The sequence below is a fragment of the Myxocyprinus asiaticus genome, chromosome 36 (assembly GCF_019703515.2).
Source record: "Myxocyprinus asiaticus isolate MX2 ecotype Aquarium Trade chromosome 36, UBuf_Myxa_2, whole genome shotgun sequence".
Taxonomy (NCBI): domain Eukaryota; kingdom Metazoa; phylum Chordata; class Actinopteri; order Cypriniformes; family Catostomidae; genus Myxocyprinus; species Myxocyprinus asiaticus.
This window is the reverse complement of record NC_059379.1, coordinates 15,902,578-15,928,739: the sequence shown is the minus strand read 5'-3', so window position 1 is coordinate 15,928,739 and position 26,162 is coordinate 15,902,578. Positions and strand designations below refer to the sequence as shown.

At 41.9% G+C, this 26,162-nt stretch overlaps 1 protein-coding gene across 1 annotated transcript in view; it reads left to right on the top strand.

Moving 5' to 3' along the window:
• LOC127427363 (TANK-binding kinase 1-binding protein 1-like) overlaps positions 1-26,162 on the top strand; it is a 66,881-nt gene that overhangs the window by 22,775 nt on the left and 17,944 nt on the right. The window contains exons 2-5 of the mRNA XM_051674928.1: positions 2,591-2,829; positions 11,461-11,586; positions 15,241-15,345; positions 19,980-20,124. Of these exons, the coding sequence (XP_051530888.1) occupies positions 2,605-2,829; positions 11,461-11,586; positions 15,241-15,345; positions 19,980-20,124 (601 nt within the window). The 5' untranslated portion in view covers positions 2,591-2,604. The remainder of the gene's footprint in view (positions 1-2,590; positions 2,830-11,460; positions 11,587-15,240; positions 15,346-19,979; positions 20,125-26,162) is intronic.

Here is a 26,162-nt window from a genome sequence, read left to right as displayed (position 1 = left end):
GGGAAACGTGCTGCTGTAAGTACAATTTAAGTGCTACTAACGTTCAACTTAGAGCTTCGGGAAACCCAGCCCAAGCATTACCCATGCCAAGCAAGACTGTGCGAACATCTGTCTGGTTCTTTCTCCTGAATAAATTCAATTCCTACACAACCGCTGCAGTGTTCATATCCCAATAATAACTTTGTGCTGATGTGCCAAAAGATGACAAAGGATTTCTTTGTTGCTAAATCCTAAATTAAATATGATTTAACTAAATCATCCACATCCATTTCTTGCATTGATGAAGCTTCTGGCTATCGTTGTGATAATGACGAGCTGTTTCTGGTCATTATGACTTTATTCTCGAAATATTTCGACTTTATTCACAAAATATTATGACTTTATTCTCAAAATCTTAGATTATTTTTCCCCACATGGCACCATTCCGCTGTCGTACATATCCGTATTTTATTATTTGATTTATGTATTTCAAGTTAAATGTGAAAAAATTACTTCTTAAGGTGTATGAAGCACACATGCAGAAAAAAACACACCTTAAGAAATATGACAATTTATATGACAATTAATCGTGAAAGCCCTTAAAGAGACAATTAATCATCATAGCCCTAAAAAAAGACAATTAATCGCCATAATCGTAATTGTTTGTTTGACAATTAATCATCAGCCAAATTTCATAATCGTGACAGCCCTAAAAACTGCATTATCATATTTCGTGGGAGTCTGTAATTATTTTGAGTGTTTTGTCATCAAAGTGCAGCACATCATCTAGGTCTTCCAAAAGTGTTTCCACCATCAAACATCACTTTTCTGCATTTTATATCGCTAATAAATGTAGCGCTATTCTCAGATAGTGCTATAGTTATGTTTCATAGTATTGTAATGTGACTGTAACCGGTGGCTTTCAAATACGTTTTCAGTTAGGACGACAGTGGGGTTGTACTAAAGTTAGGACACTTATTTAAGATTTTTGGCAAAATAGGTTGCTTCTCCGAGTGATCTGCTCTGACTGCACATGGGTGTGTGTGTGTGTCTCCTGCCACATTGATGCAGTGCTGTTTTCAGTGAATGAGTGTTGATAATATCAAGGGTGAGGGTGATTCATCGTGCTGCGGAGAGTGGGCCCTGGGGACTGAAGGGCATGAAGGCAACATGCAGGGGACTAACAGAGTCAAACATCTACAGACACGGCTGTCTGATTCTGCTGTATTACACTGCCCACAGCACAATGACATCTCATAACATTCATTCAAGTCAAAGCACAAGTATTTAAGAACAGTAAAAACAGGTTAATCTCCCCCCAAAGTGTAAAACTGTGGCTCTGGGGTGCTTTCAAAACAGCGCTCTGTTTTTTTAAGCCTCCCGACCAACCCGACACAGCAACATTGGCTCAACCAATGATGTGAGTTTGGGGTGGGACTATCTGTTTGTTGACCAATAACAAATTAGAGAGTGTCTGGTAAACCAGTTTGAAAGTAGTTTTTTTTTTTTTTTTCTTTTTTTCTGTTTTTGAAATTGCTGTTTTGTAACATACTGTAGCTTAAGTGTATCCAATCAATAAAAATGTAAATGATAAATTATAATAGGCTTTTAAATGCATATTTTCTCCAGTAAGGTTAAATGTCATCACCACACTGAAATGTGCTGACCCTCTAAGTGCTTTTAAATAGCAACTATGCAGGTGATCTCAGCAATATTGACTGTTGCTAGGTGATGATGTCATCCTCTTTGCAGCCCAGCATGCACTGGAGTTAGGTCACGCAGCTTAGCTCTTTTAAGTGTCTCTGGCCTTTGTCTTCCTGAATAATTTATGAAGTTATCTCATTGACAGAGAGCAGTCTACATTGTCCCACAAAAGTCCAAACATGTCCAGAGAGGGTCAGGGGCAAGTGTTTGTGGAACAGGAAAGCTCGCTGCCCTGTGGTAAAAATGTTTTTATTTTATACCGTTTGGATTAGGGATGCACCGATATTTAAACTCTGGCAATATGGATAAGATGATAATTATTTTAATGTTATCACAGATAACCAATGAATAGCAGATATTAAAAAGGTATACTATTTTGTCTGAAAATGTATTATAAAATCAATAGTTTTAAATGCACATTGGGATGTAAAGTGATGGATAATTGAATATGAATAAAGGGAAATGGCCCTAAAAAAATACCACCCTAAAAGGTTGTGCCGTAAATGATCCCTATCCCTTTAAGTTGGCGGCAAATGTAATCTAAATCTAAAAATAGGCAGTAACGAGAATGCACATTTTAATATCCAATATCAACTCATAACGATGATTTTTTTTTAAAATCACCAATATCGGCTGATATGGTGCCAATATGTGTTGTGCATCCTTTGCATGGACAATGGTGTAGATGTCAATACTAATGAGAAGCACAGCTGAGAAAGAAAATAATTACCCCCTGCAGGGGTGAAGTGGACCGCATAGAGGGAAGGACGTGCACCTCAACCAAAGCGCTGAAAATGCTGTTAAAGATGAAAGAACTTGCCTTCCAAGGCTGATTAGCTCACCTCTTTTGATTTACATAAACAACTTGGCCATTCTGTCTCCCTTCCTCTCTTTCTCTGTCTCGCAGGTTGAGGAGGAGCAATGGAGTCTCTCTTTGGGGGACAGTTGGGCTTGCTGGGGGGTAACGAGGGGCTAAAAGAAGATGGCTGTGGAGTGGGCTGGTCAAGCTCCCCCTTATCAGAGGACATGTACTCCACCTCCCACTTCGCCCTCATCAGTGCCTACCAGGACATTAAGACCCGACTGGCTGGCCTTGAGAGAGAAAATGCAGACATCAAAAGAAAACTCAAGATTTACGAAATAAAGGTACAAAACACCCGAAAGATCCTTTAGCCTCAGATAACCAATATCAGCGGAAGTCTTAGATGCTGGTCAGTGACTACCATCAGTCCAGGTGGGGCAGTTTTAAAGCACAGTTTTGTATTAATGATAACAAGCACTCAAGCTGGCAAGAACAAGTTCGTGCAAAACCCGTTGATCCATGCTGTTCCAGCATGATTTGTGAATCTTCCAAATAGCATCTTGTGTGGTTCAATGGAAGCAATGAAAATCTGTCCTTTTGTACAAAGGAGTTAGCATGGTTAATGGCACAAATTATATCTAGATTATATGTCACAGATTATATTTGATTAGTGACAGAAATGTGCAGAATCTTCAATATTTTTAATAGCCAAATAGCTGTTAATGCTTTGTTTTAGCAATCTCCCATTCAGGTCTGACTCCATCATTGTATGTAACCCCCACTTTTTACAATCCAGTCAATTCCCAATGCATAAATTCTTAGTCCCACCCTACATTTTTCTTGTGAAAAAATATGTCACATTACTGATATAAAGTGTATTGAAAACTACTTTAAAATATCAAAATGCACTACATCACATTATAGGGATTCCTGCAAAATCTTACAAATTCAGTGTCATACATATGATGTAATTATTCAGTCCCAACAGAGGTGTAGACATCCTTGTTAGCCCTAAACCCTTCTCTCTCTCACCACGCCCCCATCACCTCTCCCTCGCATTAATGTGAAAAGGGAGCTGCCGACACAGTGACAGAGTGAAATACATATTGACAGGACTTGACATAAATTTTTTGGCTTACCGGCCACTCTGGCTAGTGGTGTTCCAAAGTCACTAGCCAAAATTGCCTACCCCACAAAAAGTGATAAAGGTGACTGGAGACTGTAACTGCATGCATTTGTTTGGACATATTATTTTAATGAGAATTATATGAGTATAGCATATACTCGCATTTCACTTTTAATTGACTATATCACAATTCCAGTGGGTCAGAAGTTTACATACACTAAGTTAATTGTGCCTTTAAGCAGCTTGGAAAATTCCAGAAAATGATGTCAAGCCTTTAGACAATTAGCCAATTAGCTTCTGATAGTAGGTGTACTGAATTGGAGGTGTACCTGTGGATGTATTTTAAGGCCTACCTTCAAACTCAGTGCCTCTTTATTTGACATCATGGGAAAATCAAAAGAAATCAGCCAAGACCTCAAAAAACAAAAAACAAAATTATGGACCTCCAAGTCTGGTTCATCCTTGGGAGCAATTTCCAAATGGCTGAAGGTACCACGTTCATCTGTACAAACAATAGTACGCAAGTATAAACACCATGGGACCACGCAGCCATCATACTGCTCAGGAAGGAGACACATTCTGTCTCTTAGAGATGAACGTAGTTTGGTGCGAAAAGTGCAAATCAATCCCAGAACAACAGCAAAGGACCTTGTGAAGATGCCGGAGGAAACAGGTAGACAAGTATCTATATCCACATTAAAACGAATCCTATATCGACATAACCTGAAAGGCTGCTCAGCAAGGAAGAAGCCACTGCTCCAAAACCACCATAAAAAGCCAGACTACAGATTGCAAGTGCACATGGGGACAAAGATCTAACTTAATGGAGAAATGTCATCTGGTCTAATGAAACATAAATTGAACTGTTTGACCATAATGACCATCATTATATTTGGAGGAAAAAGGGTGAGGTTTGCAAGCCGAAGAACACCATCCCAACCGTGAAGCATGGGGGTGGCAGCATCACGTTGTGGGGGTGCTTTGCTGCAGGAGGGACTGGTGCACTTCACAAAATAGATGGCATCATGAGGAAGGAAAATTATGTGGATATATTGAAGCAACATCTCAAGACATCAGCCAGGAAGTTAAAGCTCAGTCGCAAATGGGTCTTACAAATGGACAATGACCCCAAGCATACCTCCAAAGTTGTGGCAAAATGGCTTAAGGACAACAAAGTCAAGGTATTGGAGTGGCCATCACAAAGCCCTGACCTCAATCCGATAGAAAATTTGTGGGCAGAACTGAAAAAGCTTGTGCGAGCAAGGAGGCCTACAAACCTGATGCAGTTACACCAGTTCTGACTGGAGGAATGGGCCAAAATTCCAGCAACTCACTGTGAGAAGCTTACGGAAGGCTACCCAAAATGTTTGACCCAAGTTAAACAATTTAAAGGCAATGCTACCAAATACTAACAAAGTGTATGTAAACTTCTAACCCACTAGCAATATGATGAAAAAAATAAAAGCTGAAATAAATCATTCTCTCTACTATTATTCTGACATTTCACATTCTTAAAATAAAGTAGTGATCCTAACTGAAATAAGACAGAGAATGTTTTCTACAATTAAATGTCAGGAATTGTGAAAAACTGAGTTAAAATGTATTTGTCTAAAGTGTACGTAAACTTCTGACTTCAACTGTATCTATGGAGCACGCTGGCTTATGTGCTGCGGTCGTCGCGTGAAACCAGGCTTCATTCGCACAGATGCATGTGTAACATAGATGAGGGCTATTTAATGCTTCTAAAGCGCTGAACACGGCATGAATACAATGAAATTAGCAGCGGCCCGGGTCGCCCGACATTTACAATATTTTCAATGCAGGAAAAACTCTGAAAATGTCATCCGCCAAAGTAGCTAGTAAAGGCCTTTGCACACCAAACGCACCAAACACAAAGATCGCTGCAATTAACATTTAGAAACAATGGATTCCAATGAAGCTATTCACACCTAGAGCAAACATTCTAAAAAAAAAAAACATTTCTTCAGCCTGCAATGAAATGCACTTACCAATAAATATGAACTTTGGATCACGTGTCAGGAGCCACTGCAGTAACCAAAACCTTTCTTTGCCTTTATTTATCTCAAATATAATATACTGTATTCTGCAGCATCTTGGACTTTGTATCACTTTTTAAATAAACAACTTTTACGGATCTTACATATTTTTATTCACCAAATATAAATAATATTAATACTGTTCCTGTGACTGTCAGTGTGCCTTTGTATACCAAAAACGTGGTGGTTTATCCACAAAATTATGTAATCGTTATTGCTGTGCTACCGTTAAGTCATTAACAGCTGTGCTGCCGTTAACAGTAGTAAAGTATTAAAAGAGTTACCTGTCACTGCCGATTTATGATTCATCTGTTTATCTTCATCAGAATAAACAAACTGAATTGAACTCTAGTATTTTATTAAATTTCTTTAGGGTCTACATAAGATAAGGAGAGACAACCGAGACATTGAACTTTGCACACCTTGTGAAAAGATGCCTTGAGAGCGTCAACTTGGTTGAGACAAATAGACTAGTGGCAATATTGAAAAATTAAAGTGTTATATTTTCATGTATTTTAAGTTAATACTTCTAGTCTGTGGGAGGATGGAGGTTGCAGGGGGCCCATCAAGTGTTTTTGCCCCGGGCCCATACGATCCTAGTTATGCCACTGATGCTGGTAGAGTCCAAACATTATAACTGTTATAGAGTTGCTTTACTGTGAGTGGTTCCCATGTGATGCTAATGGTGATCTATGAGTATTCAGTAGTTGAATAATATATACCGCTGGCAGAGTTTATGCTTAAGCATGTAAGATTGAGTTGATTAATGACTGCAGTGTGACAGCCCTCAGAAAGAGCTGTGCCTGGGCCTTCTTGTATAAAAGAGGTTTATTTATAACCTGGCTGGCACATGAGCCGAGCTGTACGTAAACAAGTGCATCCTCTACGTAAGTAGGAAGTCAGGCAGGGGACATGTAGACTTGTGCATAAAACACCAACTCCTTAAACACACAATACAGGATTCTGTTTTGAATACGCAGTTGTTACGAAAGTAGATTATGCCTTCATGCATTTTTAAATATAAACACTGAACATTTTTGAGGATCATTCACATACAGTAGGAGTTTTACTTAAAGGAGCATTCAGTAATTTGGGGCTAATTAATTTTTTTTACACATTAACAAATAAATTGTGTTTTTGTGAAGAGTGATCTGAATGGTGTACACTCACATGAGAAGAAGACTGTACACATAATAGTTTTCTATAAAAAGTGTTTTTATTATACATGGTGCGCTGTGCTTCACTAAATGTCAAATAAGAAAATCTTCGCGTTCATTGGTTGCAGCCTACGTAGATACGCTTGGCTATGCTTAACGCAGTGTTGTTTGGTGATGCGAAGAGTGAAAAGAACACAATGGAACATATTTATTATTGTGCTTTAGAAGCAGAGACAACAGGAGATTCAGTAGCTGTACTGCTGAAGCGAAAAAGGTCAGAAGCAAGAAGACAGAAAGGCCTGCAAAGGAAAAAACTAGAGTAAACATCGGTACGGCATACACAAGGTGGAAAGATTTGATGACTGAGAAAAACATGAGTAGTGATGCCGATGTTGCTTCTTTTTTGTTGCACAGTTAAGACGTTATTGTTTAGACCAATCTCTAAAATAGTATCAGTGGAATTTACAGAAAACTCATACAAGTTTCCATTAAACTTTTTTAAATTACGTGTGTAGTCAACGTATGTTAGTAATGGAAAGTCTTCAGCGGTGTTTACCAACGCAACCGGAAAGCAACGTGTAATTTTATTTTCTTTGTTATCACAGCTATAGTAAGGGGGGCCCATCTACCTCCACCTCTATGAAATGTCATACGTCTTCATTTGTTTATTAGCTTGGCCCAGCGATTGTTGTGGATTTTGAGTAAACCATGACGTTGGTTTGCTTGGAAACAAAACAAGTTCTTCAAATAAAGTATTCAAGGATATGCTAAATTTGATCATCAAAAAAAAAAAAAAAAAAAAAATGCTAATCTTTCCTTTACCTTGACATTCTATATCGCTAGATAACTGAGATTTATTTCACACTAAGCAGTTCTCTAATAAAGGTAATAACTGTCTTTAGTAATAACGTGAAACATAGACAGTCTCCAAAGATTGTTAATACGAGGGACAATAATAATCTGTCCTTAACTATAGAAGTCTGTTTGCATGAGTTCTGACATTTGTTTTTAGGCAAAGCAAATATATTATAGTAGTAATACATAACTTTAGAAATTACCTCAATCTCAGACATTTTCCAGATGCAAATGATATTCCAAAGTCAAGTCAAGTCATTTTTATTTGTATAGCGCCTTTCACAACACACATCGTTTCAAAGCAGCTTTACAGAAAATCCTGCATTAACAGAAAATGAAACTGTAAAATCTATAAAGTCTTAGAGTCATCATTGTGTAGTTTGATTAAATACAATTATGAAGTGTGTATAAAAATAAGTAATTAAATAATAATTGTATTTAGAAACCCAGTGAGCAAGCTGAAGGCGACTGTGGCAAGGAACACAAAACTCCATAAAATGTTGGTTAATGGAGAAAAATAACCTTGGGAGAAACCAGGCTCACTGTGGGGGCTAGTTCCCCTCTGGCTAACAGCATGAATATAATGCCAATATTAGTTATGTATAGTGCAAGTCATTGTTTAAAATTATTAAACTAAGTAAGTGTTAGGGCCAGTGTTAAAGTAAAGATTTTGTAAGAAATGTAAGATTAATGACTAATGTCTTTTAAATTCATCCTGGATTAATTGCAGAATATAGATTCATTGTCCTTTGTTAGCTGTCTGATGAAGGCTTTTGTTAATACAAAGCTGACCGGGGCAACAGAGACGATCATGCTGATCCACGTCGAAAGATGGCAGTACAGCGTCTAAAACCACTGTTGTAACTACTTAAAGTACACGAAGAAGAGCAATGTTAATGCTAGCTGACTAATTCTAGCTGACTAACGCTAAAGCTGAAACTTGAAAGCTACCATCTTTGCTTCATGGGCTTTTATTTATTTATTTATTTATTTTTTTTTCGAGCCAGTCACCTGAGTCGAAAATGCCTTGTGACTGATCACTACATATTAGAATTCCATACAGGGAAAAAAATAAAAAAATGTCTATTTACTGTAACATTGTTAACAGCCCTCCATAATCATAAAAATTGTGTTTTTGTGCAAGATGCAAATGACGTTCATCTGATACATATATATATGTGTGGACCAACAATTTTAAAAATAGCACAGGCAGCACTCAATTCATTGCATTAAAGGAATAGTTCACCCAAAAATGAAAATTCGGCCATAATTTACTCAACCCGAGAAAATAGTTTAGCGCTAAAAACACTCAGTTCTTGCGTGAACATACACTATATTGCCAAAAGTATTCGCTCATCTGCCTTTAGACGCATATGAACTTAAGTGACATCCCATTCTTAATCCATAGGGTTTAATATGACGTCGGCCCACCCTTTGCAGCTATAACAGCTTCAACTCTTCTGGGAAGGCTTTCCACAAGGTATAGGAGTGTGTTTATGGCCAATGGTTAATTTTTGACCATTCTTCCAGAAGCACATTTGTGAGGTCAGACACTGATGTTGGACGAGAAGGCCTGGCTCGCAGTCTTCACTCTAATTCATCCCAAAGGAGCTCTATCGGGTTGAGGTCAGGACTCTATGCAGGCCAGTCAAGTTCTTCCACACCAAACTTGCTCATCCATGTCTTTATGGACCTTGCTTTGTGCACTGGTGCGCAGTCATGTTGGAACAGGAAGGGGCCATCCCCAAACTGTTCCCACAAAGTTGGGAGCATGGAATTATCCAAAATTTCTTGGTATGCTGAAGCATTCAGAGTTCCTTTCACTGGAACTAAGGGGCCAAGCCCAGCTCCTGAAAAACAGCCCCACACCATAATCCCCCCTCCACTAAACTTCACAGTTGGCACAATGCAGTCAGACAAGTACCGTTCTCCTGGCAACCGCCAAACCCAGACTCATCCATCAGATTGCCAGATGGAGAAGCGTGATTCGTCACTCCAGAGAACGCGTCTCCACTGCTCTAGAGTCCAGTGGCGGCGTGCTTTACACCACTGCATCCGATGCTTTGCATTGCACTTGGTGATGTATGGCTTGGATGCAGCTGCTCGGCCATGGAAACCCATTCCATGAAGCTCTCTACGCACTGTTCTTGAGCTAATCTGAAGGCCACATGAACCTTGGAGGTCTGTAGCGATTGACTGCAGAAAGTTGGCGACCTCTGCGCACTCTGCGCCTCAGCATCCGCTGACCCCGCTCTGTCATTTTACGTGGCCTACCACTTCATGGCTGAGTTGCTGTCATTCCCAATCGCTTCCACTTTGTTATAATACCACTGACAGTTGACTGTGGAATATTTAGTAGCGAGGAAATTTCACGACTGGACTTGTTGCACAGGTGTTATCCTATCACAGTACCACGCTGGAATTCACTGAGCTCCTAAGAGCGGCCCATTCTTTCACAAATGTTTGTAGAAGCAGTCTGCATGCCTAGGTGCTTCATTTAATACACCTGTGGCCATGGAAGTGATTGGAACACCTGAATTCAATTATTTGGATGGGTGAGCGAATACTTTTGGCAATATAGTGTATGAAACATTTTGAACAAGTTTGTCTCTATAGCGTTCATGAATGTGCAACATCAAAAAATTTTACTGATTTGTTTCTTGGTCATTTCGTATGCCTTCAGGAGACTTGGACTGCTTGATAAGCTTTAAAATATAAACTTTGTAAGCTTTAAACTATATAAGCTGTAAAGTGAGGCACTACCTATTTTCATTCCATTGAAACAGCGGCCCGTGATAATTATTAAAATATCTCCATTTGTTTTCCACATGAGAAAGAAAGTCATACGGGTTTGGAGCATCATCAAGGTGAGTAAATTATGACTAAATTTAAATTTTTGGGTGAACTATGTCTTTCTTTTTTATTAGAAAGTATTTATTTTCCTTTCTAATACACAACAGGAGTTCATTATTTATGCTGTGCTGTATCCTACTCAACAGAGTGTGCAGCTGGTTCATTTGTTGTGATCTTTGGGTATGACTAGGCAGGTTGGGCAGCTGTCGGGCCTCTGGGGAGAGCTGCAGGTAGAAGATGCTCCAGATTGGGCATCTTTAAAGCTCTTTGGTTTATCCCTGCCCAAACATATGCACATACAGTATATGCACCACTGGTGGCTATCCTCTAAAGAGCAGCTGTTTTTGCAGAAGGCGAGAGAGAATGCCTCCAGGGTTCTGCATTCAGTATGGCTCACTGCCTAGTAATGGGCTAAATGTGGGGAACAAATTCATGCTGCACTCATTTCAAAGCTCCAAATGCTATGTAGGAGTAAAAAATGTATAAGATGCAGCACGTCGATGCACATACAGTAGCATCTGCTGATGCCAGTAGTATGGTAGAAGATGATGTAAGAGCTGAACCTGTAGCCTACAAGAGCCAACCTTTTTAAATGGAAACTACTACTACACTACTGGTTACAGCCATGAACGATGAATGTTTTACTACTTGATAGTTGGTTGCAGGGGGATGAACATTCTCATTCTAGAGAGCATTTGATTGGACAATAATATATGCAGTGCAAGATGAGTCATCAATACTTTTTGTCTGTTTCCCGCAAGAGAAAGTCTGTCAATTTAAATGCACATACAGTCTGTGCTATAAATACATTTTGTCAACTTTTAGGAGTACACTAGCATATAGATGACTTCAAAGCTAATTGATGAAATGTTAATTAACAACAACAACAAAAAAGCAGAAAAAAAAACTGTGTTTGTGTGTGTTCAGTTCCCCATGATAAGCGAGTTTGGCGAGGAGAGAAACTCCTACTGCTCCTTTGAGCCCAAAGACACTGCCCTGCTGCAGTCAGAGAATGGCAGCCTGCAACAGAGAGTCAACATGCTTACCCTCGAGGTAAGAAACTCAAGCACACACTCATCTTTACACAAACACACATTCTCCTCTGTCTTGCCTTAATACCAGGGTTTTGCACCAGTCCAAACTGATTTAAGTATTACATTTCTCAATTCCATTCCTGAATTTGAATTGATTTTACATTGAGGTAGAAAAAGGGAAAGCAGAATTGTAATTTGTATTGGATTTAAGAAAGTGAATTGGAATGGAATGAAATTCAAGTCATTCATATAGCTGCAGTAAGTGTTTAGTAATACATGAAAATGTTTTATTAGGAATTATCCATAAATATGTTATTATACAGTACATACAACATATGGAGTATTTACTAATACTGTATATTAAAGGACTACTCCGGGTTCAATACAAGTTAATCTTAATCAACAGCATTTGTGGCATAATGTTGATTACCACAAAAATTCATTTAGACTCATTCCTCATTTTCTTTTAAAAAAGCAATAATCGAGGTTACAGGTTACGGTTTAAAGGCAGAAATGTGAAGCTTAGAATTATAATTTAAAAGCACTTACATTAATTGTAAGTTGTAAAATTGTTTATAACTTTACACAGAAAAGGTTAGTAAGCAATTGTATCACACTAAAATCATGTTTACATGCATATTGTTTGTCTTATGGCGATGCTTTTGAAAAATTATTTTAAAGTTAAATAATTGGGCCTCATTCACTTCCATTTGTAAGTGCTTCACTGTAACCTAGATTTTTGCTTTTTTAAAGAAAAGTAGGGGCAATTCAAAATAAATTTTTGTGGTAATCAATATAATGCCACAAATGCTGTCGATTGGGCTTAATTTGTACTGAACTCGGAATATTCCTTTATTATATAAATATATATATATATATATATATATATATATATATATATATATATATATATATATATATATAATCTAAACTAGCCGCAAACTTGCCGCAAATTTGCAGCTTGTTATTTTCACATGCAAATGAGCTTGTGATTGGCCGCAAATATTTGCAGCTCTTCACCTGTAGTAGTGAACCTCTGGCAAACCTTTGGGAACAATGTACAATTTGTGACAAGTTTGCAGCAAATTTGCCATGAACTCTCGATTTTTGTAAGGGTATACAGTATATTATATATAAAGAATTTGTATTCTATTTAATTAGCTCATTTTATGGACCATAGTGGAAGAACACATCCCAGAGTCTTCCATATGAAACCAAACAACATCCATCAGGATTATAAAATGGAAACGTTAAAACACATAAGAAGTTTTCTGTTGTTTCCCATTTTTATGTTTTGTTTTATTGGACTATTAAAAGTCTTCTGATGTTAAATGTGACTGTGTTGCATTTCTTGGACTTGCAATTCAGTATATTCCTGCCATTTCAATTAAAATTCAACATCCAAATGGAGTAGCCAGTTCAATTCAAGTTCCAATTTATAAATTGGACATGCGCAAATTCTTCAATTCAGAATTTTGCATTACATTGTATAACTGGATTACACATACAGTATCAGAATGGAAATATTAGATAAGGTAACAAGATTAGTAGGGTAATAATGTTGGAACTGGACTACTTCGGATGCCCAGTCATTCATAACAGAACATCTTACATAATGTAGACCATAAAGTGTTCAGTTCTGTGTGCCTAAACCCCGCTCTTACCCGTCTCTCCTGACTGGCTGTGATGTGGAGTGTAAATGGGCTGATCATACTGTCTCTCTGCATCTCTCGGCTCATCGCCCAGCGAAGCGTCTCATTAATTAATAATGCTTGCTATGTGTTTCCATAGCCACCCAGCAGCCTTCCCTCCGTTGCATGAAGAACCAGATTTCTCTTTGTCATCTGTTCTTCTCTCTCCCACACCTCCCTCGCTTTCGCTGACGTTTGGTACTTTGTGTGTGCATTCCTTACTCTTCCCTGCCCTACTTGTTTGCCTGAGCAACTGTGTCCTTCCTCCTTGATTTTTGTCTTGTTCTGTTTCATTCCTTACTTTCATTTCTTCCATACATTTTTTCCTCCATTTTAACACCCAGAGCTTTGCAGTCATGAGCTGTTGCTGAGATCTGATGCAGCGCAATTGAAAATAAATACCATGTTCGGTTAATTTTCTTTTAAAAAATAAGCTATATTCTCCATAAAGCCAAAGCATCCATTCAAAGAGGTGTGTTATGGAATAATTGGAGTAGATGCTTATATGTCTGTTTTAAAATTAAAGTAAAGGCAACAACATGAGAGTGTTTGTTTCATTTTAATGGGTTTAATCAGGCAGAACAACGTTTGGGTCTGTTAAAGCAATAAGCCATGAGAGGCTGTGCGTTACAATTATTTTAACATGGGTAAGGGGTGTTTTTAGGCATGACACTTTAACAGTGGTGAAATCACTGTAAAGCCCTATCAAATGCGAGACAAAATCACTGTGAAATCTCAGGTAGCATAGTGCTCTTAAAAAAAGGCAGCAGCAGCAATATGATAAAAAGCATCAGTGTGTACGCTTGTTTACAGTTTCTCTAATACATTCTGCTACTTTTGTAGCCAGTTTCAATTTTAGATTAAAAAAGTCTGTGAGTGATCCTGTAGCACTGGCACAATGAAATTCTCAGTCTCTTAGAATCACGTTATTATACCTACATTTGTGCAGGATGATTTTTACTTGTTCTACTTATCACAACACTTTCCATGTGAAATTAACACTAGAGCAACTACAACAACGAGTAAAACTGCAGATTATCAGTTCATAAACACAAACTTTTTGTTCCTCACTGTTTCTCACAATGCTATCACATGACATCTAAACTCTTTGACTATAGTACATGACTTGTCATGCAATACATTTTAACGTCTGCATCACATAATCAACTACATTTGCAAGCTTGTTCAAGTGCGTCCAAATTGCATGGTAGCTCAACTGATAGAGCGTTGCACTTTCGGTACACAGCCAAAAGTTTTATAGAAGCTCCACAAAATGATGTGGTCATGTCACCTATTGCATTTTTCTTGTCCCATTTTCTTTTTATGACACTATCAGTTAGGATTAATGTTTAGGGTAGGGAGGTAGGTATTGTTCATTTAAAACTCAATAGAGCTTTAACCTTAAAAACCTCATCTGTTTAGGAAAAAATTTAACTCTCTTTTAGCGCCACTCAGGTGACACTGCAACTCTAAACTAACACAATACGTTTAAGAAATAACACACTATCATTTTGCAAAAATATCACCACATTCCGGTAATTCTAATGAGATCTGGCTCAATTCTGGTTACAATAGCCTATCTAAGAGCACCTAGGAATAGCCTTTGCTAGGTCAACTGCTTGACTGTCGCTTCCCTGTCATTTATGTCACTGTCAAATATTTACTTATAGATTTGTATAAGGCTAGCATTCTGCAGACCTGCTACCATAATTAAACTTTCTAAATGACAGAAATCCAAAAAGATAAATAAACAACTCGGCGAACTCAGGAATGGCCATAGCGCGAATGCTATAGAAGGATGGGCAAAACTACATCCCCATTTCCATTAGTGCCACTATTTCACTGTCATTACAAACTTTAATACATGATCATTAAGTGTGGGTGGGGCCTCAACCCATCAGATTGGTGGAACACCAATGTGTGGCGAGACAGCAGTGTATTTACAATGTCTGTTTGTGTGTGCATATATGTGTGTTCTCCAGCTTCAGAAGAGCAAAGAACGTGAGGAACAGCTGGAAGATGTAATTCAGGCTTATGAGAAGATCCACATGGAGAAGACCAGCCTTCAGCGAGACCTGGACAAGATGGTGAGACGTTTTCCAAAACAGCCTCCTAAAACATTCATTCCATGCTTCAGACCCACCTCTGTCATCTGTGCTAAGTTTGGGTACAGGCGGATGGGCAGTTGTGATAATTAGCCTCCCCATGTGCTACAGGCTTTAATCCAACCAGGTGTCCACTTGATTAATCTTGTACTATGCATACAGCCTAACTGGCTGCAAGGCTGTGTTAATTTAATTTGGCTCTAATGTTACCCAGCCAGACCCTCATATTAGTGGATGATGCTTGATATTAGGGTTGTTCCGATACCAAAATTTGGGCTTTGGTGCGATACCAGCCCTGGTACCTCGGTATCGATACTAACTCGATACTTAGGCAACAAATAAAAAAAACTCAGATTTTATATACACCGGTCAGCCACAACATTAAAACCACCTGCCTAATATTGTGGTCCCCCTCGTGCCGCCAAAACTGTGCCAACCCACATCTCAGAATAGCATTCTAAGATGCTATTTTTCTCACCTCAATTGTGCAGACTGGTTATCTGAGTTACCGTAGACTTTGTCAGTTAGAACCAGTCTGGCCATCCTCTGCTGACCTCTCTCATCAACAAGGCGTTTCCATCTGCAGAACTGCCACTCACTGGACGTTTTTTGTTTTTGGCACCATTCAGAATAAATTCTAGAGACTGTTGTGTGTGAAAATCCCAGGAGATCAGCAGTTACAGAAATACTCAAACCAGCCTATCTGGCACCAACAATCATGCCACGGTCCAAATCACTGAGATCACATTTTTTTTCCCATTCTGATGGTTGATGTGATCATTAACTGAAGCTCCTGACCCGTACCTGCATGATTTTATGCACTGCATTGCTGCCACACAGTTGGCTGATTAGATAATCACATGGATGATTGTTGGTGCCAGATGAGCTGGTTTGAGTATTTTTGTAACTGCTGATCTCCTGGGATTTTCACGCAAAACAGTCTCTAGAATTGACTTAGAATGGTGCCAAAAACAAAAAACATCCAGTGAGCGGCAGTTTTGTGGACGGAAATGCCTTGTTGATGAGAGAGGACAACCGAGAATGGGCAGAATGGTTCGAAGTGACAAAGTCTACAGTAACTCTGCTAACCGCTCTGTCCAATTGTGGTGAGAAGAATAGCATCTCAGAATGCTATTCTGAGATGCGGGTTGGCACTGATTTGGTGGCACGAGGGTGACCTACACAATATTAGGCAGGTGGTTTTAATGTTGTGGCTGATTGGTGTGTATATGTGTGCATATATATATATATATATGTTGTGCATGGATACCGCGGTGAATAGCACGAGTCTCCACATGCGCTAGGTCTCCTTGGTAATGCACTCAACAAGCCATGTGATAAGATGCACGGATTAACTGTCTCAAATGCGGAGGCAACTGAGATTCGTCCTCCGCCACCCGGATTGAGGTGAGTCACTATGCCACCACGAAGACTTAGAGCACACTGGGAATTGGGCATTCCAAATTGGAGAGAAAAGGGGAGAAAAAAAAAAAAAGAATATGAAATGTCAGAATAATTAGAATAATAAAGAGAATGATTTATTTCAGCTTTTATATCTTTCATCACATTCCCAGTGGGTTAGAAGTTTACATACACTTTGTTAGTATTTGGTAGTATTGCCTTTAAATTGTTTAACTTGGATCAAACATTTTGGGTAGCCTTCCACAAGCTTCTCACAATAAGTTGCTGGAAGTTTGGCCCATTCCTCCTGTCAGAACTGGTGTAACTGAGTCAGGTTTGTAGGCCTCCTTGCTCGCACATGCTTTTTCAGTTCTGCCCACAAATTTTCTATCGGATTGAGGTCAGGGCTTTGTGATGGCCACTCCAATACCTTGACTTTGTTGTCCTTAAGCCATTTTGCAACAACTATGGAGGTATGCTTGGGGTCATGGTCCATTTGGAAGACCCATTTGCAACAGAGCTTTAACTTCCTGGCTGATGTCTTGAGATTTTGCTTCAATATACCTACATAATTTTCCCTCCTCATGATGCCATCTATTTTGTGAAGTGCACCAGTCCCTCCTACAGCAAAGCACCCCCACAACATGACACTGCCACCCCCATGCTTCACGGTTGGGATGGTGTTCTTTGGCTTGCAAGCCTCACCCTTTTTCCTCCAAACATAATGATGGTAAAACAGTAACATTTTTGCTTCATTAGACCAGAGGACATTTCTCCAAAAAGTAAGATCTTTGTCCCCATGTGCACTTGCAAACTGTAGTCTTGCTTTTTTATGGCGGTTTTGGAGTAGTGGCTTCTTCCTTGCTGAGCAGCCTTCCAGGTTATGTCAATATAGGACTTGTTTTACTGTTGATATAGATACTTGTCTACCTGTTTCCTCCAGCATCTTCACAAGGTCCTTTTGATGTTGTTCTGGGATTGATTTGCACTTTTCGCACCAAACTACATTCATCTCTAGGAAACAGAATACGTCTTCTTCCTGAGCTGTATGATGGCCGCATGGTCCCATGGTGTAAATACTTGCGTACTATTGTTTGTACAGATGAACGTGTTACCTTCAGGCGTTTGGAAATTGCTCCCAAGAATTAACCATACTTGTGGAGGTCCACAATGTTTTTCTGAGGTCTTGGCTGATTTCTTGTGATTTTCCCATGATGTCAAGCAAAGAGGCACTGAGTTTGAAGGTAGGCCTTAAAATACATCCACAGGTACACCTCCAGTTCAGTACACCTCCTATCAGAACCTAATTGGCTAATTGTCTAAAGGCTTTACATCATTTTCTGGAATATTCCAAGCTGCTTAAAGGCTCAGTTAACTTAGTTTATGTAAACTTCTGACCCACTGGAATTGTGGTATAATCAATTAAAAGTGAAACAGTTTGTCTGTAAACAATTGTTGGAAAAATTACTCATGTCATGCACAAAGTAGATGTCCTAAACGAGTTGCTAAAACTATAGTTTGCTAATATGAAATCTGTGGAGTGGTTAAAAAAAAAAAGAGTTTTAATGACTTTAATGACATACAACTTAAGTGTATATAAACTGACTTCAACTAATATATATATTATTTTGGTAAAGAACAAAAAAAAAAAAGATGCACAACAGAGCTTAACAGTATTAATGAAAACATTAAATGAAAACAATCTGATTACCTGAGGCAAAAGGCTGCCATGGCTGAATCACAACATGCTGATATTCAGTACACTTGCTTATGTGATACTGCTTACAGATAATAATACTAATGATATAACCATTTAATATTATATTATTGTTACAATGAGTATTATTGCGACTGCTTTGAATATTACACTTTTATACAGTAGTAATATTCAATTTTGTCGTAATGTCTTCAATTTTGAATAGAGCTCTCATTTCAGCTGGACTTTTATTTTGAAAGATCTTTGAAGTTCTTGTTTGTGAAGCGTTCGTTATATCAAGCTTCCCGTGATTCACAAGCTGAAATCTCTGAGCTGCAATGGAGAAAGAGTTCATTATAGAGTTCACAGCCATTAATACACTCAAAACACTGATCTGTGGCTCTGCAGATGGATACTAGTGGACACACTGTATGAAAATCAAGCATTAGTAGTGTGTGTTGCGTTTGTTTGTGTGTTCGTATGTGTGACTGTGTGTGTTCATGTGCGTGCCTGTGTGTGTATTAAGGAGATGACAGGGCAGAGAGGCGCCTCTTATTCATACTGTGGCGTGAAGCGCATTTGACTATATTATTTCATTAAATGACCTCCTTCTGCTGTTTAATGATCACACTTGGCCATATAGAGGCTTTTTTATTATTATTTTAAAATGGTCTTTGATTTAATTCAAAACTCACATTACATTACATTTTGCTAATGGCAGCATACTTTAATATGGTACTGAAATTAACAACAAGATATCGTACCGTTTAAATTTTTTTGGTATCGCAATATATCATTTTTACCAGTATACTGCGCAACCCTACTTGATATACAAAACAACATTTGGTATCCTCAGTTTTATGACTGAAGTGTGTAATTTCTGCATCACCAGTTTTGGAATAGCATAAATAAGCATCGTTATCAAATAGCTTTCCTGAATACTTTCCCATCTGCCATTGGCCAAACACACTGATAGTCATGCCCCAAACTCATGCCATTGATTGAGTCAACTGGTCTTGATACACAAACAAACAGAATAAAGTTCTGAGAGTTTACACTTTTTGGGGAAATTAACCTACGAATTGTTACCTCTCCTTGTCTCTGCATATTAAGTTGGGAAGTGAGAAAGTAACATTGAAAAATTTACACACATCAGCTTTTAGCAGGTCTCAAATGGTTATGAAAATTTCATGATGCAAGAATTTGAGCATCTGTGCCTTCTGCCTCTCTGAAATACTCAGCCTGCTATCAGCTGTTACATCTACACATTCTCATCTTTTATTGCTGTAAAAAAAAAAAAAAAAAATCTTGTGGATATGAATGTCAGAGGAATCTGCATGGTGAAAGTAAAGGTCTCTCTGCCCTTGCCTATCTTTTGATCAGTCTATCTAACTCTGTACAGTTCTCTCGTGGTGTTTCATTTTTAACCTTTTATAATCTCTTTCTCTTTGTGCCTTTCTCACTCTGTGTTCTTTTCCTTCTCTTCTTTTCTCTTTTCTTCACTCTTTCTCTCTATCAGACGTCTTTGGTGGAGAAACATGTTGAGCGGATCCATAGTTTAGAGTCAGCTCTGAGACAGAGGGAGAGCTCTCTACACAAACTCAACACACAGCTACACAACAAAGACATGCAGTATTTGCAACTACACAGTCCTGAATCACATAGTAAGTCTTGTGTTGTGTGTGTGTGCATGCAGGTGTTCTTTCTGTTGTAGTCTATAAATTATGTTAATAATATCAGAAATTTCATGATATTATATACATTTATTGAGGATAACACTTTTGACTCTAGTTAGGGAAGTTCATCAGGCTAAGGGGCCGTTCACACCGAAAGCGTTTTTTCAATTGTTTTTCTATAGTACAATAGTATGTGAACATGCTATACTTGAACTAGACAAACGTCTTTGACTGTTGTGCCACATCTCTCACAGAAGCACCACATTTATTAGGCGCTGAGTCAAGAACTTCAACTTTTAAAAACACATGTCAAGATTTATGCATTCTGTTCTATTCTCTGCGCTCTACCTTTTTGTAGCACAAGAATGTGTTCGGTCTGAAAGGCCCCTAACATGTGTCCTAACCAGCCACAAGTAATAAAAAGATATCTCTTCTAGGGCTGTCACCTATCGATTCTTTTGGAAATCAAGTAATCTAACAATTTTTCTGACGATTAATCGAGTGATCAGAAAAATTATTTAATAACTCAGATTGCACAAAGTTGTCGAGGTGAAGTCACGTTTGGCTAAGATGCATTCATTAGCAAAGTTTTTATGTATTGTATGATTGAATAACAACAACAAAACAATTATTCAAATAATATCTAAAGCCAACAAACACCCAAAGCAGATCTATAATATAAAAAGATGTATAGGCTGATAGAGATTGGCTTCTCCAGATGTTGCCAACTTTTTTTTTAAATGCAAGACCTACTTTTTTCTTTAAGTAGTTCAACATGATCTGACCATTTTATTTTAGAACTCAAATATGAGAAAATAGGCCATGGATACAAAATATTTATCTTTTCAGAAACAATGTCTGCCGACCAGTCTTGTTTATTGAGGAAAAGTTATATATGTGGATAAACTATTTTATTTGTTTGTTGTTCAAGTATTGACATTAATTTCCTTAATGAGTAAAAATATTTTGTGCATTTTTCCCCTTTTCCTCCCAATTTGGAATACTCAATTCCCAATGTGCTTTTAAGTCCTCGTGGTCACGTAGTGATTCGTCTCAGTCTGGGTGGCGGAGGACAAATCCCAGTTGCCTCCATGTCTGAGACCGTCAACCCGCGCATCTTATCACGTGGCTTGTTGAGTGCGTTGCCACGGAGACATAGCGCGTGTGGAGGCTTCACGCCGTCCACCGCGGCAACCACGCTCAACTCACCACGTGCCCCACTGAGAACGAACCACATTATAGCGACCATGAGGAGGTTACCCCATGTGACTCTACCCTCCCCAGCAACCGGGCCAATTTGGTTGCTTAGGAGACCTGGCTGGAGTCACTCAGCATGCCCTGGGATTAATGAGTAAAAACGTCCTGGATACTTTCGTAACCTCCGTTCGCTGATGGGGGGAATGAGATGTTGTGTTGATGTAGTGACACTAGGGGTCACTCTTGGGAGCCCGAAACACCTCTGGTCTTTGAAAAAAGGCCAATGGGAAATATTTGCATTCCACTCCCCTGAACATACGGGTATAAAAGGAGCTGGTATGCAACCACTCATTCAGGTTTTGTGCTGAGGAGCCGAGACAAGGTCCCGGCCATTTCAGCAGGTAGTCCAGCGTTGTGTCCATCAGGGAACGGAGGTTACGAAAGTAACCAGGACATTCCCTGTCTGTCACTCACTCAACATTGTGTCGATGTAGTGACACTAGGGGTCCCTATACGAAATGCCACAACTAGCTGAACTGTGTTACATGAACTAGCTGAACTGGAAGTGCGAGACGGGCAGACCACTGTGTTCCTCGTAGCCAGCGCACCAGACCGACATGTAACCTCCCCCAATGTTGTTATGAGCAGCCCTTCGGGGACAAGTCAACTGCCCAAAAGATAGGGACAGGCTAGCCCAGTTGTGGCCTCTTACCCTCTTTTTTTCTCTCCCAAAAAAGAGTGAAATTTGTTAACCGACTGGGGCCACCAGTGTCTACGTCGGGGGGGTGTCACTCCCAGGGGGAAGATACCGCAGAGACCACACCCCACCCAGAGAGAGGTATTTTGAGTGGAAATACATCTCATGGTCTTGCCGAGCCTTGTCGGAAGTATGTCATGTGGAGAAGTCCCATGGTAGGTCCTACCCAAAGGGGGAGGAGTTTCTACAAACATGGTGACTGGGGCAGAGGGGCCTCTGCCCAAGGAAGACACAGTTTACCAACAGGGAAACGATTTAGCGGAAGATATATGTCGCATGGGGTCACCTATGGGGAACCAACACATGCGGGGCACCTACCCCAGTACAGGGCTTAGTTAGCACATGTACTGAGCCGGCAGCGAGTTTCTGCGCAAACTCGTCTGCCACAGGGCTCGGAGGAAGTCATCCAGGGAACACGCTTTGTGAACACTACTGGGAGTCAACAGCGCACATCTTCAGCTCAGGGGAGGTGAAAGGCGCTATGCGCAAGTGATACACCCAGCCAGCTGTCCCGGACTTACCTGTTCGTACCTAGTAAGACATGGGACGAAACCGGCTCCACCCGGATATTGTAGAACCTAGCAAAGGTGTTGGGTGTTGCCCAGCCCGCTGCTCTGCAAATGTCTGTTAGAGAGGCACCACTGGTCAAGGCCCAGGAGGCCGCCACATTCCTGGTAGAATGGGCTCGTAGCCCTGCAGGGGGCGGGATGTCCTGAGCGTGATATGCCATTGCTATGGCGTCAATGACCCAGTGGGCGATCCTCTGCTTGGAGATGGCGCTTCCTTTCCGCTGTCCACCAAAGCAGACAAAGAGCTGCTCAGAGACTCTAAAGCTCTGTGTGCGATCCAAATAGATGCGTAAAGTGCGCACCGGACACAGCAACATCAGGGCTGGGTCTGCCTCCTCCTGGGGCAGCGCTTGCAGGTTCACCACCTGATCCCTAAATGGGGTCGTGGGAACCTTGGGCACATAGTCCGGTTGGGGTCTCAGGATCATGTGAGAGTAGCCCGGATCGAACTCCAGGCACGTTTCACTGACAACGCTTGCAGGTCTCCTACCCTCTTGATGGAAGTGAGCGCAGTCAGGAGGGCAGTCTTTAAAGAGAGTGCCTTAAGCTCAGCTGACTCCAGGGGCTCAAAGGGGGCTCCCTGTAGACCCTGAAGAACTACAGAGAGGTCCAATGAGGGAATGAGGCGCGGTCTGGAGGGATTCAACCTCCTGGTGCCTCTCAGGAACCTGATGATCAGGTCATGCTTCCCTAAGGACTTACCGTCCACTGTGTCGTGGTGTGTTGCTATAGCGGCTACATACACCTTCAAGGTGGAGGGGGACAGCTGCCCCTCCAACCTCTCCTGCAGGAAGGAAAGCACTGATCCGACTGCACATCTCTGGGGGTCTTCGCATCGGGAAGAACACCACTTAGCGAACAGATGCCACATCAAGGCAAACAGACACCTCGTAGAGGGAGCCCTAGCCTGAGTGATCGTGTCTACCACTGCGGGAGGTAGGCCACTTAAGTCTTCCACGTCCCATCCAGGGGCCAGACATGGAGATTCCAGAGGTCTGGTCGACAGGTGCCAGATGGTGCCCTGTCCCTGAGAAAGAAGGTCCTTCCTCAGGGGAATTCGCCGGGGGGGGGCTGTCACGAGGAGCGTGAGGTCCGAGAACCACGTCTGGGCTCCTCGTCCTCCCTGACCTTGCACAGGGTCTGTGCAAGTAGGCTTACTGGGGGAAATGCATATTTGCGTAGTCCAGGGGGCCATCTGTGTTCCAGCGCATCTATACCGAGAGGTGCCTCGGTCAGGGCGTACCAGAGCGGGCAGCGGGAGGATTCTCGGGAAGCGAACAGGTCTACCTGTGCCTGCTCGAATCGACTCCAAATCAGCTGGACCACCTGAGGGTGGAGTCTCCACCCTCCCCTGAGGGTAACCTGTCGTGACAGCGCGTCCGCTGCAGTGTTGAGGTCACCCGGGATGTGAGTGGCTCGCAGCGACTTGAGGTGCAGCTGACTCCAGAGGAAGGTAGGTGTTCCCCTAGAGCAGGAGACGGCGGACGAGTTGTGACATACAATGGGAGCGTAAACCACCTTGACGGTTGATGTATGCCACCGTTGCCGTGTTGTCTGTCCGAACTAACACATGCTTGCCCTGGATCAACGGCTGAAACCTCCGCAGGGTGAGCAGAATTGCCAACAACTCGAGGCAGTTGATGTGCCAACGTAGCTGCGGGCCCGTCCAGGAGCCGGCGGCTGCGTGCCCGTTGCATACAGTGCCCCAGCCCATTTTGGAGGCCTGGAGACCTGCTCTAGGGGAACGCCTACCCATAGAAATGTGAGGTCGGTCCAAGGGCTGAAGAGGCGGCGACAGACCGGCGTGATGGCCACGCGATGTGTCCCACGGTGCCATGCCCATTTTGGGACTCAAGTCTGGAGCCAGTGCTGAAGCGGTCTCATATGCATCAACCCGAGAGGTGTGGCCACCGCTGAGGATGCCATATGCCCCAGGAGCCTCTGAAACAGTTTCAGTGGAACCGCTGTCTTCTGTCTGAATGCCTTCAAACAAGTCAGCACCGACTGTGCGCGCTCGTTCGTGAGGCGCGCCTTCATCGAGACTGAGTCCAGCTCCAAGCCAAGAGAAAAGATGCTCTGAACCGGGAGGAGCTTGCTCTTTTCCCAGTTGACCTGAAGCCCTGGCGGCTGAGGTGCGAGAGCACCAGGTCCCTGTGTGTACACAACACATCCCGAGAGTGAGCTAGGATTAGCCAGTCGTCGAGATAGTTGAGGATGCGAATGCCCACTTCCCTTAACGGGGCAAGGGCTGCCTCTGCGACCTTCGTGAAGACGTGAGGGGACAAGGACAGGCCGAAAGGGAGGACCTTGTACTGATCCGCCTGACCCTCGAATGCAAACCGCAGGAAGGGTCTGTGTCAAGGTAGAATCGAGACGGGGAAGTACGCGAACCAATCTTGATACTGGACGCTCGCTACGATGCATTTTTGCATCAGCATCTTGAATGGGAGTCTGTGTAAAGCCCGGTTCAGTACTCGCAGGTCCAAGATTGGCCGCAACCCACTGCCTTTCTTCGGTACAATGAAGTAGGGGCTGTAAAACCCCTTCTTCATCTCGGCCGGAGGGACAGGCTCTATCACATCCTTCCATAGGAACTGAATTGCGTAGCCGAGTCGGACGGTCCGGAGCAGCCATCGCGACGGATTGGAAAGCGCAAGTCCCAGGCTGTTCCGAGCTCTGGGCGAGGGGGACCAAGGGGACAATCTCGTCGGACATACCGGCGGTTGGGGCCTCGTGGCGGGGCGGAGCTTGTGGTTCCACGTTGTGCCGTGGCCGTGCTGAGTTCAGGGACATCGGAGCACTTACCTGGCTCCTTGTGACCACCCCTGGAACAGCCTGAGATGGGGGAGGAAGAGGTTTGTCCTCGTGACCCGTGGAGACGTCACATCGGGGGCGGATTTGTGCCACAGCTGGGTGCGCAGGGGCGGGGAGGCCGCCGCTTGAGCGCCAAACCTGCCAAAATGGAATGGTGGACGGTGGTCGTGATGACGGCCGTGCACACCGGGTATTTGACCCAGGGAACAAGTAAACCTCTCTTTTGCTGAACTTTTGGGTACCGCAGCCACTTGGGCATGTGGCGAAATTAAATGAAAAGGTAACAAAAGATTCTCCTCCCGGCCCTCCACCAGGGGATGGAGTGGTCTGCTTACAAGCTCCAGAGCAGCGGGTTTCCTCGCCCTTGGGTCGCCTGTCTCAGGGGCGCTTCGAAGCCTTTCTTGGTTTCTTGGCGGCCGGCCATGAGACAGGTGACGTCTGCTTCCTGCGGTGGGCTCCACGCCGGGGCCGGGCCACGGGGGCAGGCTGCGGCGGAGCCGTTGCAGTCACTATAGGAGGACGCCCTTGGCGACAAGCAGACGGGGTGCGGGAACTTGAGCCGCACTGGGGCAGGATGCGTTGGATAGCTTCCTTCTGCTGCTTTACCACCGAGAACTGCTGGGCAAAGTCCTCGGCGGTGTCGCCGAACAGGCCAACCTGGGAAATGGGGCGTCAAGGAACCGTGCCTT